The sequence below is a fragment of the Hibiscus syriacus genome, unplaced genomic scaffold (assembly GCF_006381635.1).
Source record: "Hibiscus syriacus cultivar Baekdansim isolate YM2019G1 unplaced genomic scaffold, ASM638163v2 tig00111633_pilon, whole genome shotgun sequence".
NCBI classification, from domain to species: domain Eukaryota; kingdom Viridiplantae; phylum Streptophyta; class Magnoliopsida; order Malvales; family Malvaceae; genus Hibiscus; species Hibiscus syriacus.
The window spans coordinates 396,993-418,345 of record NW_024063139.1 but is presented as its reverse complement, the minus strand read 5'-3'; the positions used below and the strand labels follow the sequence as shown (position 1 = coordinate 418,345).

Sequence of the window (21,353 nt, the reverse complement as noted above, 5' to 3'; positions counted from 1 at the left end):
GGCTGCGATGAGTGCGAATATTTTCTTCGGTGTATCCTCATCACACCATAGATAATCCGGATGAACAGTACACAACTCAATTCCACTCTAAATAGGATATGTGGAACGATTTTCGACTACTTTAATGTTACATTCTCTGGTGTATGTATACACATAGCTTTGGAAAGATTAAAAAAAGTACTTGGCAGCAGCATTGTTACAATAGCATACAAGCTATGAAAGTAACTGTGTTAAATCCTCATCCTGGGAACCATATAGAGGCCACTTCAAAATATACCGCACGTAGCAAAAATGTACGTTGCTTATTCCACTATCAGTTGTTGACCCACCTTCGTTTTCGAGCAGGTCTCTCATGTTTAATCTCCGAATCTACAGGGGCTCCACCATTCTTGACTGAAGGTTGTGTCTTGCTCTCCGTCTTTATTTCTGCAGCATCTTTTTCCTTGGGCATTGAAAGTTCAAACCTCTCACTTCGCTTCTTCAGTTTCTCGACAGTGTCGAGGTTCTGATCCTCCAATGGCCTTGTATCAGCATCCTTGATCTCTGGCTCACTAACATTTTTATTGTCAGACAGAGGAGGATAGTGGTTCTCAGCAGGCTGAACCAACTTACCAGGTCCATCTGCAATTTTGTAAGATTCAGAAGATACCACATTATTAATCATCTCAATCTCCTTGAACTTCAAGGAAGCTGATGACTTGCTGTTGACACTGTAATCCCTCTCAGTATGGCTTGTCCATCGTTCCAATTTGGAACGCCCTCGTTTCGACTCTTTCTGTTCGTCATCTGAAGAAGCATCTTCTCTATGTTTTTTCAGAGAGTTATGCTGTATTGGGTTCTTCTCAACACATTTCAAGCCCTAGGCAAGGGAAAGAGTAATAATAATACCAATAATAACAATTTCAATAGATGAACTAACCATTTTCTTTTAGAAGTACAACCTTTACATGTTAATATGAAAGTAGAAATAAGAGTATTTTTGTCTATAGAGTTGAATATTTACTGAGAAAATTATTCTCAATCTAACAGATATAGCTGGGGCATGAGAATTGTGTTGGAACCGAGACAGAGTCCTCCAAATTCTTAACAGATATTGATTAAAAGATGTTTCAAAAACAACGATGATAAGAGTAATTAAAGCCTCTAGAATCTCAACTTTTGAAGAAACTGCATCATTTTTCAACAGAAGATTTATCCTTATATATATGCACATTTCCTGAAAATGCCGTGGAGTTTTTCTCCTACTACTAAAGAAACATTATGTCCTTGAGTCTACAAAACTTACCGTTTCATTGTTGTGACCACTTAAATCTTCTTGGCTTTTCCTGGAAGAACTCAAAGTGATTGGATTCCCCTTTTGGCTATTCTTCTTAGTGTTTTCTTTATGTTTCTTCTCATGTACCTTTTGGCTATCTGAAGCAATTGCAGCATGGTCACTCTGAGTGCTTGACCTTTCCTGCCTGGATTTTCTCTCATAATTACTAAATTGGTGTCCACGAGCATACGAATCTTCACGCCCTCTTTGGCTTTTGTCATCATCATTCCAATCCCTTCTATTTACTTGTTCACTTTGGCGTAACGTCTCTTTGAGTTGGTATTCTTTTTCAGAAACTTTATATCCATCCTTTCCCCTGGTATGGCCAACCCAAGCTTTGTCTTCCAAACCACGGCCACTCCTCACAGTACCTCGTACTTCCTCTCTCTCCCGTTTTGATAAACTTCCATCATGGGATTGCTTTAGCCTATGCGATTCATCCCTCTCCCGCTGCATCTCAACCCTCTCTCTGTGCAACGAAACCTCATCCGTGTGCCAAGCTGACAGATGTTCATCAAAATTATCTCTTATTCTTGGTTGCTCATCTCTCTCACGTGGATCTAAGGTTTCTTCCCTTTCCCGTTTCCGGCGACTGCTGCTGGATTCTCTACGTCCATGCAGGATGTCCTCTTTGTCTGCATGACCCCTCTTCAGATACTCTTCATCTTTCCTTCTTTTGCTGTGGTAATCATCAGCTGCTTTGTGCTTACTCTCCAAATTATCATCTCTTTCCCTATGTCTTGCACTGACATCCTTGTAACAGAAATTGTCCAATTGTTTTCTACGTGGATAATAATCTTTGTCACTCCTCTCACTTTCTCGAACCTTAGCCCTGTTCCTATAACCCATTTCATTATCACGATCTCTCTTTCTTAAGTCTTCAGTTTTATTTGTCCTGCCATAAAAATCATCTTCTCTCCACCGACGAGTACCATCAGGGTTGTCACTCTCCCTTCGCCTAATGGAACCTTCTGTTTTAACATGCATATTATGTGACAAGCTAGTGTCAAAGTCTCTAAGAGGATAAGAATCCTCTCCTGGTTTACCTGCCATGCGATTTATTTCCACATCATGTCCCCCATCATGGTCTTTTCTCCAAATTTGATCATGTTCATCAATATATTTCTTCACAATCCCAATGCGAGAAGAATGTTCGCCTCGAACAACTTCCTCGGCACCATCTCGCCACTTCTGATAATCTCTGCTGCTGCCAGATCTTGCTTTGCTGTTTTCACTACTTCTTGCAGCCCTAGAATCCTCATCATCGTCAAGTTCTCGATTCCAATGCTCTACTTCAGATCTTATTTTTTCAGTTTGCATGGGTTTAAGTGAACTCTCATCCTTATGGGTGCCATTTATTAGCTCGTCCTTTTCTGTACCAGGGCTTCCATCAGCTGGCTCAAGTTCTTCATCAGCATCATCCTTTGGCTCCACCCTTAACTCCCTGGGATTTCTAACTACAAGAGCAGATTTACCATCCATGCTTTCAATAGATTCTTCCTCATCGGCATCATGGACATTATCCAATTTACCATGAATAGGTGTCATGCATGGGGATCTCTTATGTGCTCTTCCCTGTCGATTCCTGTATGTTTAAGGAGAGGATTAATAACATTAGAACAATTAAATCAAAAATGAAAAGAAAGAAACAATATTGATGTTAAATAATATTATGAACCTTATCCAAAAGAAATGACAATAAATTAATTAAAGTTCCATTTCCATACCTCTCGTCATGAGGGCCGCCCGAGTTTTCAATAGGATCCATAGGACCCTGACCCCTAGATCCAGGACCATATGGACGTGATGCGTCCACAGGGAAAGGGAAAGCCTTATTGTCTTCATGCGCATTATGAACAAAATTCACAGTTCTTCCAACTAGCTCCTTTCGAATTTTACTAGCATCTGGAAAACCATTAAAATATTCAGTATCTTTGCGTACAATCTCAGCTTCAGACGCAACATCTCCTCTAAGATCCTCTATTGGCGGATCATTTTCGGCACGATCACCACCACCATTGCCTGTGGAGGAATCATCATCTAGAGCATCCTGACAGACAATCTGTTTAAACAATTGAGAGTTAAACAATTTTGCATAAGCAGCAAATATATACCAAATAAGCCTTGGCTAAGTGCAATTGACACAAGGTTTGACAGCTAACCTCAATGATCGTATCTGAATCACGGATACGAGGTGGCCGAGTATCAATGGAAGGGAGGCGTTCCCCAGAACCTCCCTCCACTTGTATCGGTCTTCCAGTTGGCTGGCACAGTTAAAAAATGGTATTGAATAGATATAAAGATATTGTGCAACATGTCTAGAATGCATCAAATTATTCATTCACAAGATAAATACTTGGTTGATATTGGACGCCTGATCATGGTAAACGGGAAAATATAAGTATGATTAAAGTATCTACAACATCTAACAGGGTTGCTTTTATGATCAAATGCATGCAATGTAAAACCAACAAATGAAGCTTACTAGTGGCGGTCGCATTCGATCAGCCACTTTTGTCATGTCATTTTGTCCACCATTTGAGTTTACAATATTAGAAACACCAGCTGGAACCACTTGCCCAGTTGCTGCTGCCAATTCTGGAGGCAAATCTGGATCATAATCCTAGAAGAAACCAAGAAAGTAATGCCCTCAATAGCAATAGCAGAACTGCAGAAGCCGAGCCATCAATCCAAATATTTTTCTGTTAAAAGGAAACATTTTTCCAGATATAAATAAACACCAAATTACCTGCTCTGTTCTCCCACTTTCATAAACTCGAATTTTGCTTTGCATGGTTGTCTCCAGGCGGCGTTGTTCCTACAATATATTAAAACCCAACCCCTTAGGCCTTAGTTCCAGCAGTAATGAAAGAAGGAATCATCGAAAATGAATGATTACCAGTTGTTTGCAATAATCTTTCCAGCTGTCCTCATTTAGGCCAAAGTTGAAAAAGTCAGAGAGATCAACACCAGGATATTTCCATGGCTTTTCCTCAAAATTGTCAATCTTGACTTCGAATATAATCCTGAAACCACATAGGATCAGTTAAAAAAATTAGTTGGGCAAAATAACAGTAAAACTAAGAGAAATTGAACACGATATTAGAAGAAAAAGATATAACAAGTAAATTTTCTCTACATTATAAGCTTCTAAAATCCAAAATAAAATCATTTATTATAACAAGATCAAGATTAACACCATCAACTAACATTGAATAATAACACAAATATAGAAAATTAAGCAATTACTTGTGAGAAGGAAGCATGAAATCCAGCCCGCCACCAAAACTGCGTCTTGCCATGTTGTTACCCCGGCCAGGCGCTCCAAAATTAGGATGGAAACCTTTTGGCATGGGAAGGCCAGCTTTCATTCCAGATGGTCTCCAATCACCTCTACCATGACCAGCCATGGCACCCATCATTGGAGAAACCTGATCTGGGGCTCCTCCAGAACTGCCCTCAGTGGCTCCAAGCATAGGTGCTGCACTGGGTCTTACATACTGCCATGTAGCAGAAAATAGATCACAGCATTAATGATTAATCAAAAACCAAAGTGAACAAGCAGCCATAAAACCAGAATAAAAGAAATGGGATGATCATCCAGCAATGAATTTTTTTTCTCCTCTATAAAAGTTTACAACAGACAATCAGTCAATCAGAACCTCAACATATGCGCATCAAACTTTCCATTAGATAACACATTCAAGATTAAGTTTCCTTCTAAGTTAAAGAAACAGCCAAATCAAATTCTTTAGATAAACAAGAAATGCTTAATAGTATACACATTAAGAAACAAGGATATCAAACGACACACTGATTGTAACATAAAGCTAACGATATAATAAGCCAAAACAAGGAATAAGTGGCACATGAACATCTTATAATATAATTAACAAAGTTGCAGAATTTAAGAGCAACCAAGATGTCAATTACAATAACAAATCTCAAGCTGGAACTGGAAATAGCTTCGACTCTATAACAAAATGACAAGGCTTGGTTTAAATCAAATCCACTGCTGTTTGAAAATGGTTTCAAACAGGTAAAACAAGTGTAGTTTCAGCAAAATTGAGCAGTTGACTTGAACTTGCATTTCAAGAAACAGAAAACATTTGGCGTTCAATTTGCTAGAACAATGTTACTGGCTAAAGGTTCATCTCTTTTATTGATAGGCTGTTTGCACTTTTTCTTTGCAGAAGTATCTGGAGCTGCTCTTGAACACAGATTCTTTTACACAGAGATAAAGAAAAAGTTTGGAACGTAAATTTTCATCTTCAAAAGCTCCTAGAGATGTATTGGTGTAGGAGACAGTTAACTTCACATTTATATCTGAAAAAGCATTAGCTGTGGTTGTAGTTGTGTACCTCTTCTACAAAGGTTTTGCTAATGAGACCATTAACTAATGTGCCCCATAACATTCAGAGATTAGAACTTATGACTGAAGTTTCTTCTTTTTTTATTTTTGGAGTTGTCTAGTTCAAGCTTAGGATCAGAAGGAAGATTAATTAAAGGGCCCTTTCTTACAACTTACAATATCAGCCGACAATACATGAAAAATGTTTGAAACCCTTTGAAGTAAGCGAGATTTGGAGTGAAACAGAAACGCTCTTCTATTAATATCAATGGAAGTGCCTCTGAGCCTGCCACGAGCAAAGCCAAAGGGTAGCCAAACAGGCTGGATAGTCGACATCATTGATAAGCATAATGGTTACTGATTGAATGGTACAATCTCCAATATTCAAATATGATATTGAAACAGAAAACGACACAATGTAATCAACAGTCAAATCTTCTGACTATTATTTATCATTTCAGTATGTACAAAATTTACAAACCAATAACTATAACAAATTAAGCCTAATGATTCATCAAACAATCGGGGCATATGACAAACAAAAACCCCTTTAATTAACACACTGACCTTAAACTGAGAATGAAGCTGATGGTATCCATGACTGCTGTACCCAATTTTCGGTGCAAGGACAATTCCTCTACCGGCGCCACCAACCTTCCCTGCTTCTCCGCCTTCGTTTTTCTCCACATCCGCAGCCTGCCCTCCTTCTTCGCCCCATTCTTGCTCCCCAGTCCCTTGGTTTGCATCTCCATCAGCCAGTATCACAAGCGGGTCCCCATCTTCGTCGTCATCACCATCTTCTCCCATCATTCCTCCGGTTTCCATAGCCATCGGACCGTGGTGGTTGTCGTTTAATACTATCTGTAGATCATCTTCACTGTCACTATCCCAATCATCCCTTCCTCCATCGGCTTCCGCCTGGCTGCCTTGTATTCCGTTATCGTAGTCTTCCTGGTGAACCACTTCGGTTAAACCCGGGATTAACGGATCAATTGAGCCGATGTCCTCAATTCCATTACTAGCCCCCTCTTCAAAATCAAATCCAACCTCTTTTTCATGTTCCAGTTCTTTTTTAGGATCCAGAACCATCGATTCGGGAGCTGAATGGGTGGAAGGGATCGAATCCGGAGCTGCAGTATCAGGGGCAGCTGGAGGAGGAATTGATTTGAAGAGGGGTAGGGTTTGGGCGGAGTGGATTACAGGTGGAGCTCCGAAGAGGGTATTGCCGTCGTCTTGAGATTGAAGGTTGAGATCAATCGCAAGGTGGAGATGCGTGGGTGCAGGAGAAGGCCGGTGCGGCTGCGGAGCAACGGATGCGGACGACGTCGGTTCGGATGTTGATGAGAATGGCCTGAGAACGTCCGTGTAAAGATCCCCAAACTCATCGTCGTCTTCCATCGGAATTCCTTTAAAAAAAACAAAAATGGAAAGGCAAACAAGAAAGTTTATGGAAAGGGTTTTGATTGATAATGTTGCCGTGCTTTCTTCCTTCCGCTTTATTCAATGTCATAAAGCCGTTTATATTACATATTTCCATGATCTTTCTTCTTCTTCTTCTTCTTTTTTACATTTTTTTCTCTTTTTGTGTAAAATCAAAAATGCATGTCACTCAAATATTAATAAATTTTTAAACGAGTCATTTAATTTTAAAATATTATAATTAAATCGTTTTATTTAAAAAAATAACATTCAAGTCACTCAGTTATATTTTATTAAGATAAATTATATAATTAATAACTGAATTTCACTCCCCCTCTCCTATTTTATTAAGATAAACTTTTAATTTTTTTAATTTAATCACTAAACTTTATATGCATGGAATCGAAGACCTAAGCTTTCCATATTGCTTAATCGGGTCAAACCGCTCTCTTTCAATTTTTTGATCCAACCCACGTGCACTCTTAATCTTAAGGTTATTGACTGCAACCAAGGCTCAAGGACTGTCTAACTACTCACAGAAGGCTCTCATTCGACTTTTGAAAGAAAATCAGATCTAAACTCACTGTTAGCACGGCCGATGAAGTTGCTAAGCTTATAACTGAACTCAACTTCTCCGAGGAAAAAATCATGGTTGTCGAAGTTGCCAAACACTCTTTTATTCTCTTCTTTTCTCCCTATGAGATTGCAGCTCTAAATCTTCTTCCTTTTTCTTTTTGTTATCATCACGTGGATCTGGTTATCCACCACCAAATTCTGTGACTCTCTTTACCCGGTCTAGACGGACAGGCCGGATCCAGAAGATTCATTTAATTTATCTCCAAAATTATACTCAAATGTTATTGAAAATATTTTATTATTATCCCTCCCATTTATTGATTTCAAAAGCTTTAAAAAATCGAAATAAATCAAATAATAATAATTAAAAACATAAAAAAAGCATTTATCAAATCCAAATTTCAAGTCCAAAGTCCAAAACAAAATTAATAGCCAAAGTCCCAAAATATTTATACATAATAAATATTACTCAAATAAAATACTAATAAAATATAGAATAGAAAATTCGAGTAAAATGTCATACTATGAAAATAATGAAATTTGAATAGTGTTGTAACTCCAAGTACCGGTTCACTTAATCCGAGTATCTAAAAGAGAGGAACTATGAGGCGTAAGCTAATAAGCTTAACATGTCTCTGAAGTGCAATAGTTCGCAAAACATAATAAAGTCTGAATCAACCAAATATAATCATAATTCCGAGTCAACCAGAGATAAACACAATTTGAATGTCATGCAAATGACTATGCACCCATACGCTTATCACACCATTTGAAGAGTAGGTTCCCCAGAACCACACTATCTACAATCACACTATCTATAGTGGGGTTCACCATAAAGGTAGAGGCTACAAAACCCAAAAGTGGCATTCATCCCATCGAGTGAACACGTTGAACTTCCCCTATCAAAATCTAACCCAATATGACATGCAAAATGACATACATAGCCGATGTCAGACCCTTTTTTGAGATTTTGGTGGTCATGGACGAACTAAAAAATTAGGCCATATTCATATGTTTAAATTATAATTTGTATTTGTGTTTTTCGATCGCATTGTGTTTAACATAATTGTGAACATAACAAATGATATTGTGGTTATGGATTTTTAATAACATATACTATTGTGAACATAATGATTGTTGATAGCGCAGTTTTTGATGATGTCGTTACAACTGCATAACATTCATTGTTGCGGTTATATATCGTTATTTAAGTAATTGTTCATAATAATAAGTGTTAAAAATAATTTTTAAGGGTAGCTTCATAATAGTAAGTATTGGAAAAAAATGAGTCTATAATAGCAAAATATTAAAAAAAGTAAATTTTAAGAGTATGCTCATAATAACAAATATTAAAAAATTGAAGCTCTAAAAAAAGTATTAAAAAATTAGATTCATAACAAAAAATAAATATTAGAAAAAAATTAAATTTTAAAAGTGTGCCACTAATAACAAATATTGAAAAAATTGGACTCCTAATAACAAGCATTTGGGAAAAAAATGGGCCTTTAATAACAAATGTTAGAAAAAAATATTGATAAAAAGTTAGACACTTATACAAATTTTAGAAAAAATAACTTATAAAAAACAGGCCCTAATAATAAATATTAGAAAAAAATTAAAACCATAATAACAAATATTTCAAATATTGGGACCCTATAATACATTATAACAATTTTGGGCCCTAGGTAGGCACCCCTCCTGCCCAGGCCCAGATACAACATTGCCCAATATCCAATCCGATTAACAATAATTCATAAACAAATATTCTGAAGCATATATTTCGATTTCGGCAATTCAACATATTCACATATTACGAAAGCACAACAATATTCCTATTTCGATAGTTCAACATGTATCACATTTCATTTTTATATCTATCACAATCAATTTTCCAGTCAAACATGTTTTCAATCAATTTCAACCATACAAGTAAATAAACAACATAATATAGCACCGAATAGAGAGACGCACCTTGAGTAACAATTAAGGACGATAATAACCTCTTTTCCATGGTCAGATGAATATTAGATCGACTCGAATCAGAGCTTAAGAAATAGTTTAAATAAATAAATAATTCTAAAAATTAACAATGAGACCAAACATACTAAAATTTGTCTATTAACACTCATGGTCAACACAAGCTTTACAGGTCAGTTCGAAGTTTGTGGGTAATAGCGGAAGAGATAGTAAATTAATTCTCGATTCGGTATCTCCTACCAAAATTGCGATGTTCAACTTTAAATCCCAATCTACACATTTTTCAATTTATAAAAACAATTTAACAATGACAATAAAATAATTTTTTATTCGAATAAGAATTTAGCAGCGAGGTTCGGTTCGGATAAGGGTTGATAATTTTAAACAAAAGGGTTGCTGGAGTCCACTGCCCACGACCATGGGTGGTGGCAGCCATGGTATCATTAAGGAGGTTGGTGATAACCCGACAACATCCAAAGAAAGTCAAAACGGTCGAAGGGTGATAACAGGAACCATCTACAGCCGACAGTAGCAAGTACGACCCAAAACCGACCAACCCTATCCAAAAAGGTTCATACCATCGATCGACCAATAACTGTTGGAGAAGTCAAGAATTGCGGCTGATACATTTCAATGGGGGGCAGGGGGCACCGCCTATGCCTTTTTTCAATACAAGGCTGGAGTTTTCAGCAAAGGAGGCATCGAATTCGGTGCCCCAATATTTTATTGAAATTAAAACTGGGTTAATTATGTTTTAGCCATTGCACTCTTTAGGGTATTTATAAGATTAGTCTTTAAGCTTCAACTATAAATACCCTAGCCCATTTAGCTTCAAAATCATCCCAAATCATTTCTTTCTCCCAATACTAGAGAGCTTTCTTATGAGCAGTGAGTGTTTTGTAAACACCTGTAAATTTTCTCTTAGTAAAAGATCTGCAACAGTCCGGAGACGTAGGCATAATTGGCTAAACTCCGTTATCAATTTCGGGTATTATTTTTCCGCTTTTATTTTACATTCTCACTAATCTGGTTATAGGGAAATTACTCGTACTCGGTTTATTTCCTAACAACTGGTATCAGAGCTTTTGGTTGTGAATTTTATCATTTTTTTGCGATGTTACTATTCATTACTATTCATATGAATAGTAAATTTCATGAATAGAAAAAAATTTGTCGGCGATATGAATTTGTCGACGGAGGTGTTCTAATAGACGGTGGTTTGAAAGAATTGTCAGAAACGATCCAAACGAAGCCATATTCGAGTGAGAGCGATGGCTGCAGACGAAGGGAATGTGAAAATTGAAAAGTTCGATGGTGCGGACTTTGGCTTTTGGAAGATCCACATCAAATATTTTCTGTACCAAAAAAATATATATCAACCCCTCTCAAGAAAGCAACCAGAGGGCAAGAAGAATGAAGACTAGGCTCTTCTCGACAGACAAGCCCATGGAGTTATGACGATGGCGGAAGGGGCATCGGTGGCATAACACCTAAATGAACTCAACACAATCACAACTCAGTGAGTTCTGTGGAAATTGAATTCGATGATGAAGTTCAAGCTTTAATTCTCTTATCATCTCTACCAGACAGTTGGAATGCTACTGTTACAGCAGTCAGCAGCTCGTCGGGAAATAGCAAATTGAAATTCGACGATGTTCGAGATCTGGTATTGAGTGAAGAAATTCGACGGAGAGAATCGGATGAAGCATCAACCTCCTCAGCCTTGAACACGGAGTCTAGAGGGAGAACTTCATAAAGAAATTCAAATCGTGGCAGATCGAAATCCAGAAGGGGAAGATCAAGAACGGGAAAGAAAGATTTTACCTGTTATAATTGTGGCAAGAATGGTCACTTTACAAGAGATTTTCGAGCACTGAAGAAAGATACCATCACACAGGAATCTGCCAACATGACAGAGGAAACAGGTGGTGATGCCATGATTCTAAGCGTCAACAGTCCGATTGAATCATGGATCTTAGATTCAGTGGCATCTTTCCACTCCACCCCATGCCGAGAAATCATGGAGAACTATGTCAGTGGTGATTTTGGGAAGGTTCATCTAGCTGATGATGAAACCTTAAAGATCGTCGGAAAAGAAGACATCCAATTAAAGTTGCCAAACCAGACCACCTGGAAGCTGACAGGAGTGAGACATATTCCTGGCCTCAAAAGGAATTTGATTTCTGTAGGACAACTTGATGGAGAAGGATACGGTACAACCTTTTCAGGCTGTGAATGGAAGATTACCAAAGGAGCACTCGTCATTGCTCGTGGTAAGAAGACTAGTACTCTCTATGTAACCTCAAATTTAGAGAATATCATTGCAGTAGCAGATGCTGATGGAAAATCAAACCTATGGCACCAAAGGCTTGGTCATATGAGCGAGAAAAGGATGAAGACACTTTTGTCAAAAGGAAAGTTGACGGATCTAAAGAATGTACATGTCGGACTATGTGAAGATTGCATATTTGGCAAACAAAAGAAAGTCAGTTTTGCAAAGATTGACAAGACACCCAAGGGCTGAAAAATTAGAGTTGGTTCATACTGATGTATGGGGACCGTCTTCAGTTCTATCTCTTGCAGGCTCATTATATTATGTCACCTTCATCGATGATTCTACAAGGAAAGTGTGGGTTTATTTTCTGAAGAAGAAATCAAAAGTCTTTGATACCTTCAGAAAATGGAAGGCCATGGTGGAAAATGAGACTGGTTTGAAAGTCAAGCTATTGAGGTCTGACAATGGAGGAGAGTACAAAAATAGTAGATTCAGAGATTTCTGTGCAAATAATGGGATCAAGATGGAGACAACAGTTCCCATGGCACCGCAACAGAATGGCATAGCAGAGCTCATGAACAGAACTCTGAATGAACGCGCCAGAAGCATGAGGATACATGCCGGATTTCCCAAATTTCTATGGGTTGAAGCTATCAACACTGCAATTTACCTGATAAACCATGGGCCCTCAGTTCATTTGGATGGCAGAATACCAGAGGAAGTTTGGAGCAAGAAAGAAATAAATCTTTCACACTTAAGAGTGTTTGGTTGTATTTCTTATGTACACATAGACTCTGCTGAAAGAAGTAAACTTGATGCTAAGTCCAACAAATGTGCCTTTGTTGGTTATGACAGTGATGCGTTCGGTTATCGGTTTTGGGACTACGAAAATCGAAAGATCATCAGAAGCAGAGATGTCATTTTCAATGAGAATGTGATATACAAAGACAGGTCAACTATAGAATCAAGTAGCTCCAATACCGAAGCTGAAACAAAGGAATTTGCTAAGTTCGAGGAGTTTACTGGAAATGATGTTCAGATCAGTCTTGAAGCAGTTCAAGAAGAACCAGGCACACCAGAACTGAGATGCTCCTCCAGAATTCCTAAACCAGCCCAACGTTAGTCGCTTTCTTTGCACTACTTGTTGCTGACTGGCAATGGTGAACCAGAGTGCTATGATGAAGCAATGCAGGTAGATTCATTCAAGTGAGAGTCTTCTATGAAAGATGCGATGGACTCGCTTAAGTCAAATCAGACGTGGGAATTAGTTGAATTACCATCAGACAAGAAATCGCGCTTCATAACAAGTGGATTTACAGGATCAAAGGAGAGTACGATGGGAGAAAACACTAGAAAGTGAGATTGGTTGTCAAAGGTTTTCAGCAAAAAGAAGGTATTGACTATAATGAAATTTTCTCAAGTCGCTTAAGTCAAATCAGACGTGGGAATTAGTTTGAATTACCATCAGACAAGAAATCGCGCTTCATAACAAGTGATTTACAGGATCAAAGGAGAGTACGATGGGAGAAAACACTAGAAAGTGAGATTGGTTGTCAAAGGTTTTCAGCAAAAAGAAGGTATTGACTATAATGAAATTTTCTCTCAAGTCATGAAACTGTCTACAATCAGACTGGTGTTGAAAATTATAGCTACAGAAAATCTACATCTTGAGAAGTTAGATGTAAAGAAAGCTTTCTTGGAGGAAGAAATCTATATGAGGCTGCTAGAAAGCTTCATAGAGGCAGGCAAGAAAAACCTGGTATGCAAGTTGAAGAATAGCTTGTATGGTTTAAAGCAAGCTCCTAGATAGTGATACAAGAAGTTCAATAGTTTTATGGGTAGCAATGGTTTAACCAGATGCCAAGCGGATCATTGTTGCTATATCAAGAAGTTCGACAACAACTTCATTATTTTATTGTTGTATGTTGATGACATGCTTTGCAGGTTCAGACATGCAAAAGATTATAAACTTGAAGCAAAAAATTGTCGAAGCAGTTTGTAATGAAAGATCTGGGCGCTACAAAGCAGATTCTTGGGATGAGGATTAAGAGAGACACAAAGTCGGGGACTTTGATGTTATCACAGGCTGAGTACATCAATCAAGTACTCTCCAGGTTCAACATGCAAGATGCTAAACCAGTAAGTACACCTTTAGGTGTTCATTTTATACTCTCCAAAGAACAATCACCAAAGACGGAGGAAGAACGTCCACACATGGTGAAGGTGTCGTATGCCTCAGTAATTGGAAGTCTGATGTATGCCATGGTTTATACCAGACCAGATATTTCTCATGCAGTGGGATCCGGGCAAAGTACATTAGGAAGCAGTCAAATGGATCTTTAGATATCTATGGGTTACTACAAACAAAGCACTTTGTTTCAAAGGTGGAGATATGATACTGACAGTCTATATAGATGCTGACTTAGCCGAAAATGTTGATATTAGAAGTAGCACTACAGGGTATGTCTATACTCTATGAGGAACTGTAGTGAGTTGGGTTTCTCAACTACAGAAGATAGTTGCTCTCTCTACAACTGAAGCTGAATATGTCGCTGTTACAGAAGCCAGCAAGGAGATGGCCTGGCTCCAAAGTGTCTTGGAAGATTTAGGCAAGAAACAAGAAAACAATGTCATATATTACAACAATCAAAGTGCTATCCATCTAGCGAAGAATCTATCTTTTTATTCCAGGACGAAGCACATACAATTGTGATATCATTTTATCTGGTCTCTTCTGGAAGATGGGATTTTAAAACTTGAAAAGATTAGTGAAGCTCAAAATCTGGCAGACATGTTGATAAAGACGGTGACCACGGACAAACTAAAGGTGTGTTCAGCTTCAGTTGGCATGCTAGAGTAACAAGACCTGAAATGCTGCTACATTGATCAAGGTGTGAAGATAGATTAAAATCAGTCTTCAAGTGGGAGATTGTTGGAGAAGTCAAGAATTGTGGCTGATGCATTTCAACGGAGGACACCGCCTATTCCTTTTTTCAATAAAAGGCTGGAGTTTTCAGCAATGGGGGCACCGAATTCGATGCCCTAATATTTTATTGAAATTAAAATTGGGTTAATTATTTTTTAGCCACTGTACTCTTTAGGGTATTTATAAGATTAGTCCTTAAGCTTCAACTATAAATACCCTAGCCCATTTAGCTTCAAAATCATCCCAAATCATTTCTTTCTCCCAATACTAGAGAGTTTTCTTATGAGTTGTGAGTGTTTTGTAAACACCTATAAATTTTATCTCTTATTAAAAGATCTGCAGCAGTCCGAAGATGTAGGTATAATTGGCTAAACTCCGTTATCGATTTCAGGTATTATTTTTTCGTTTTTTTACATTCTCACTAATCTGGTTATAGGAAAATTACTCGTACTCAATTTATTTCCTAACAATAACAACCTCGGCGACTACGAGAGGTAATAAGGGTGACAGGGTTTTCAATTCCTTACCGAAACTGAACAGATGACCATTAAACAGCCACACCAATGTGATAAGCGTGATAAGGGAAAATGATTGACCTTTTCCCCAATGACTAGCAATATTGATCGGCAACAATGCGTAAAGGGGGAGCAACAACGATATTCGTGAAACAAAGAAGAAGAAAGAGAGAAAAATAGAAAATAGGAAAAGTGGTCGCGCAGATATAAAGAAACAGAAAGAGAATTGTGTTTTAAAAGAAAAAGAGAAATTCACATAGTTGGTTCTCTAACTCTTTAAGGTTTCTATAATTGACTCCAAAGTTTATTTTTCTTACAATTTGGTCACTGATCATAAATTAGGAATTTTAGGATTTCTCTTAAATTTTAGGGTTTTTAAATTAGGGATAATTTGAGGTGTTACAATTATATCATTCTTAAAAAATTTAACCTTAAAATTTACCAAAATAGAAATAGAATACCTAAGAAAATACCTTCAATATTATCTAGCTCATCTCGATCTTCATACCTTGGAGTAGCATATACCAACTCAAGTTGCCTCACTACAGATCTATTAGAACCTCTACTCTGAATCAGTCTACCTCTACTAGTCGAATCAAAACTAGTCGGTCCTGATCCTAACCCGAATCGATGCCTAATTTGAAGCCTAAGACTGACTAGGACCATGAGAACCAGTAGACGAAAAAAGACACTCATTAAAATGGTGCTCCAAAGATCCACAACAAAAACACGCTCTATTCTTCCTCCAACACTCTTCAGAATACATTTTCTTACAGTAAAAGCATAAAAATATGCCTTTCAAGCACCTGTTAAACCTTCAACACTAACAGTCAGAGCAGCAGATGTCACCAGTCTAGCCCTAGAATAACCCTGAGAGCTCAAATCATCTTTCAAACTCTTACTAAACTGATTCACATATCCTGCATGAGTAGGTGGTCCCGATTGCCTTTAGGTTCTATTAGAATTATGAGTTTTAAGACCCAATGATAATGCCTTGATCTTCTCAATAGTCATAACCCGTCCAATTAAACTATTAAATAACATGTCATGGTGTAAGGCAACATCTAATTGAATCGAGGGGCGAAGACCTTTCAGGAATAAATCACACTTTTTCTTCTTATTCGAAATTAATCCTGGAGCATACTTGACCAATCTCAGGAAATTAATCTCATAATCGGTCACAAACATATCATTCTGCTTCATATTCAAAAAATCATAATGATCACGGAAAGATTGTCGAAAGTACTCCCAAGTAACATGCTCAGCTGGAACGATATCCTGCTCGGACTCCCACCAATCCCAAGCTTCACCGTCTAACAACAATACAACAACCTTTAACATACGATCAGTTAGGTAATCCGGTCTTACCCATAAACACAGTCATCCTAGCAACTAAGAACTCAGTCGAGATAGGTTTCCTAGCACCCTCAGTCTGACGAAAAAATATTATCCTAGCGAAGTAACTCCCAATTCACAACAACATTATCAATTCCAATATTCTCACTGTCATTCAATTCCCGTGAGTCATCACCCTAAGTCTGATGTGCAAGTGGATTTTCACCTGCTGTCTATTGAACTCTAGACTGATCCACAAGTTGCTCAACTCTCTCAATCTCATTAACTTCATTCGAATTTTGGGTCTGACCTGTTGGGGTGAAGAATTAATCTCAGCCAGAGTGATACAACCTTGACTAGTCGCTAAACGAGAACTATTATGTGGTGCCATAAAGAGCTATCTACAAAAGACAACACCCAATATTAGAGCTAGTACTTTGAGTTTCGATTTAAAATATTTATTTATCTTTTCAAAATACAAAAAAGAAAGAAAAATAATAATTTTTATTCCAAAAATTTTCATTTTTACACAAAAATATTTATATGCGTGCAAAAATAATTTTTGGTTAAAAATTTTGTGATCGAACTCCACAGTCCAAGGGTTGAACCTAGCTTTGATACCACTAGATGTGACTCCCTTTACCCGACCTAGATGGAACATGTCGGATCTAATAGGCCTATTGACTTATCTCATAAATTTACCCAAATGTTATTGAAAATATATTATAATTATCCCTTGCATTTATTGATTTCAAAATTTACCCAAATGTTATTGAAAATATATTATAGTTATCCCTTGCATTTATTGATTTCAAAAACTTTAAGTAACCAAAATAAATCAAATAATAATAATTAAAAACATAAAACAAACATTTATCAAATTAAAAGTTCAAGTCCAAAGTCCAAAACAAAATTAATGTCAAAATCTCCAAATATTTATACGTAATAAATATTACTCAAATAAAATACTAATAAAATATGTAATAGAAAATCCAAGTAAAATGTCATACTATGAAAATAATGAAATCTAAATAATGTCGTAACTCTAAGTACCGGTTCACCTAACTCGAGTATATGAAAGAGAGAAACTATGGGTTGTAAGCTATATTAAGTGTACTTTGTCTCTAAAGTGCAACAATTCACAAAACATAATAAAGTTCGAATCAACCAAAGATAATCATAATTTCGAATCAACCAGAGATAAACATAATTTGAATGTCATGCAAATGATTATCCACCGATGCACCTATTGTTGGGACCGTCGGCGCACCCCACAGTGCAGCGGAAATAAAACTCGACGGTCTCACCAGCGATCCAAGTACATAAACTAAAATTGGGAGGAATGAATACGAATACTTACAGCGGGTTCCTTGAAAAACAACAAGGACAACAACGAGAAGTGGTGATCACGAAATGTTCGAATCGAAAGCCTCCACGAAAACATGTTTTGGCCTCTATTAGTTCACCCGATTGAGAGCAAAGTTTTCTTTTTCCCAAAATCTATTTTTAAGAAAACGGCTGAAGTGTATGTGTGTGTTCAAATGGCTGCTAGACCTAACACATCCTTTTATATCCATTACCCTAACATCTTAGGGTTTTTAAAGTTATTTCGAATTAATAAATAAAATATTATTTAATTAATTCAAATTAAATATACATTAAAGACTTATAATCTAAATTACAATCTTTAATGTTTATTTAAAAACTTATTTAATTATTCCGAATTATATATATCAATTAAAAGAGTTGTAATCTGAATTACATTCTTTTAATGCTTACTTACTATATTCGGGATAATTAAAATCATATGTATATCAAATATGCATATCTTAACTATAGATATATTTTAGTAACATACAACAAATTGTACAGCTTTGCTCATTTCAATCCTAGGGTGTGACTCTATAGGTTCTTGTAACGTTAGTAGTAATTATTATTAGAATAATTCTAATATTACATACAATGAGTGACATCTAGCAATATATCATTATTACCTAAGTTATAAGAAGTTATGATTCGACATATCATCTTTGTGATTAACTCTTTTATGTATTACATCCTTTTGTCCTTTATATCTAGAATAGGCACAAGTCTTAGAATAGTCACACTTGTATAGCCTATCTATTGTTTCTTGATATCTAGAGTAGACTATAATTAACGAATAATTTGTGATATCACATATCAACTTATTCGAGCATGGCCATGCATTTCTAGTCTCACTCAATCAAGTGGCCTGTGATATATTTTCTATTATGTAGGAAGAACAAATCTTATCTTAACCATATACACCCCACTACATATATCGAGATATATTCAATAACAGTCTTTATAGTGCAACCAGTTACGGAGCATGTTTAACTGTATCAAAACATACAACAATATATGTTGGGATGATATTGATCTCAAGTCTGAGGATCATACATATAGTCATCACCAAGAGCAATGTTATGACTGTTACATAATAATCCAACATATATGCTCATGATGGGTCAATCCAATACATTGTTCTTTAACAATATAATCATGTATCAATTTTGACATCTCTATGTCAATGACAACTCCTTGTCATTAATCAATAACATGTTAGTCTTAATCGTATTATTATTGTTCATGCCCATAATAATACTTGACTAAGGATCTTTTAATAATGTTATTATATGGACTTTATTATCTTTCAGTTTATGTTAAACACAAACATATAACTGAAAATAATATTGGCAATGCCTTTATTTAATAAAATTGGCAAATAAATGTATTATTACAATCATCATATGATTGGTCTTTGGGCATACTCTAACACCTATCACACCATCTGAAGAGTGGCTTTCCCAGAACCACACTATCTACAATCACAACCATTTGAAGTAGGGTTTACCACAAAGATAGAAGCCACAGAATTTGAAAGTGGCATTCACCCCATCGAGTGAATGTACTGAACTTCCCCTATCAAAAGTAAACCTAATATGACATGCAAAATGACATACATATACGATCTGAATAACAATAATTTATAAACAAATATTCTGATTCAGATAATTCAATTCTTGGTTTGATATCTTCTATAAAAATCGCAATGTCGGACTTTAAATCCCAATATACACATTTTCAATTTATAAAAACAATTTAAGAACAACAATAAAATTATTTTCGATTTGAATCAGAATTTGGAAGCGATGTTCTGACCATCGATCGACCTAGAACAGCCACGACGGTTGTGAGAGGCAATGAGGGTGACGTGGTTTTCAATTCCTAACCGAAATTGAGAAAGTGCCGATTAAACAACCACACCAAGGTGACAAGCGTGATAAGGGAAGATGATTGATCCAGTCGACGGTCGTTTTCGTCCGAGTGACGATTATTATATACATTATTATATATATAATAATATATTATAAATATTATTATTTATATATCCCGAAGGCCCATTTACAAGTTTGGAGGCCCAATTGATAACTCGGGAGCCCGGTTACAAAGCAAGGCACACAAGCCCGATTACAAGGCATACAAGCCTAATTTAGATCCAAGCCCAGCAACCCGAGCCAGACCCGTATTTAGCAGGCTCACACGAGAGAAACCCATCACCAGCTAAGGTTTTCTGCTCATCATCTCCAGCCGCCAGTACGCCATAGCTGCACGATCAGGAACATAGATCTACGTCATCAGAGTCTTCAACGTCATCGGGAAGTCTAAAAGCCAAAGGTAAAAACATAGATCTACGTCGATCTATAAGTTTTTAGAGGAAAATAAACTTAGAATCGAGCCCAAGGGAGTGAGGGCCTCGATTTAGTATATTTGGGTGTTTTCCGGCCATCGTAGGTAGTGGCCGGCGACAGCAGAATAAGACAGTACACGGCTGTCGACCGGTGGTCGAGTTTCCTCATGTAAGGAATTTAGAGAGAACCGAGAGGGTTCTATCAGTTTAGAGAGAGAAAATAGATAAATGGGAAGAGTGAGGGCCTTAGGGTCGATTATGAGGCTTAAAAACCCTCTCCCGAACGATGTCATTTTAGGGAGGGTATTTTTGTAATTTCTGCATGGGCCAACTACGCGCATAATCCCTATGATTTTGTAAGCTTTACGATTTGGTCCCAAAATTAGGTTTTGCATTTCTTTAATTTGGTTTTCGCATTTTGTATATTTATATTTTAGTCCTTATTATATTAATACATATATTTTAGGGTTAAATAACGTGTTTAGTCCCTATTATGTTAATAAGATTATATTTTAGTTTCGTATTAATAAATTAGAGTAAATTATATTATTAGTATATTGTTTTTAATAATATTAGGTTAATCAATTTTAATATTTTAATTATTAGTTATACTATTAGTATTTATGTTTGGATTATTAATTTACATAATTTGATAATTTTATATTATAATAGTACTAATGATATTTATGTTTAATATTATTTAGTAATTACTTTAAATTATTTGTAAATTAAATTAAATGTGAGTTTATTATTTACTGCAAAGACATTTAATTAATAAATACTGGTACCAATTTTGGGCGTTGTGGGAATGTTAATTCTTTTCCATACGTAATCAACTCCTGAACTCATTTTTCTGGTAAAGCAGACCCGAGTTGTATTATTTTAATATTATTCTTAGGAATTTTTATTAAAATAATATGAAATTTTGGTGACCAAACTCACCAAATTAAAA

At 36.5% G+C, this 21,353-nt stretch overlaps 1 protein-coding gene across 1 annotated transcript; it reads right to left on the bottom strand.

Annotated features, from left to right (window-relative positions):
- Positions 1-52: 52 nt before the first annotated feature.
- Positions 53-7,170, bottom strand: LOC120166257 (FIP1[V]-like protein). The gene is made up of 9 exons (XM_039175560.1): positions 6,234-7,170; positions 4,565-4,815; positions 4,215-4,341; positions 4,065-4,133; positions 3,801-3,938; positions 3,478-3,579; positions 3,043-3,377; positions 1,286-2,900; positions 53-859 (listed from the first exon to the last, which is right to left on the bottom strand). Exons 1-9 carry the CDS (start codon positions 7,062-7,064, stop codon positions 314-316), a joined length of 4,014 nt encoding a protein of 1,337 aa, XP_039031491.1. The 5' UTR covers positions 7,065-7,170; the 3' UTR covers positions 53-313.
- Between the last annotated feature and the right edge of the window lie 14,183 nt (positions 7,171-21,353).

What these genes read in the sequence shown, in the direction of transcription:
- LOC120166257 (XM_039175560.1), bottom strand. Translation starts at nt 7,064, where the DNA reads ATGGAAGACGACGATGAGTTTGGGGATCTTTACACGGACGTTCTCAGG. An exon ending in ATTCAGATACGATCATTGAG is followed by an intron (nt 3,378 to 3,477) that starts GTTAGCTGTCAA and finishes TTGTTTAAACAG; the next exon opens with ATTGTCTGTCAGGATGCTCT. An exon ending in GTGGTCACAACAATGAAACG is followed by an intron (nt 860 to 1,285) that starts GTAAGTTTTGTA and finishes TCCCTTGCCTAG; the next exon opens with GGCTTGAAATGTGTTGAGAA.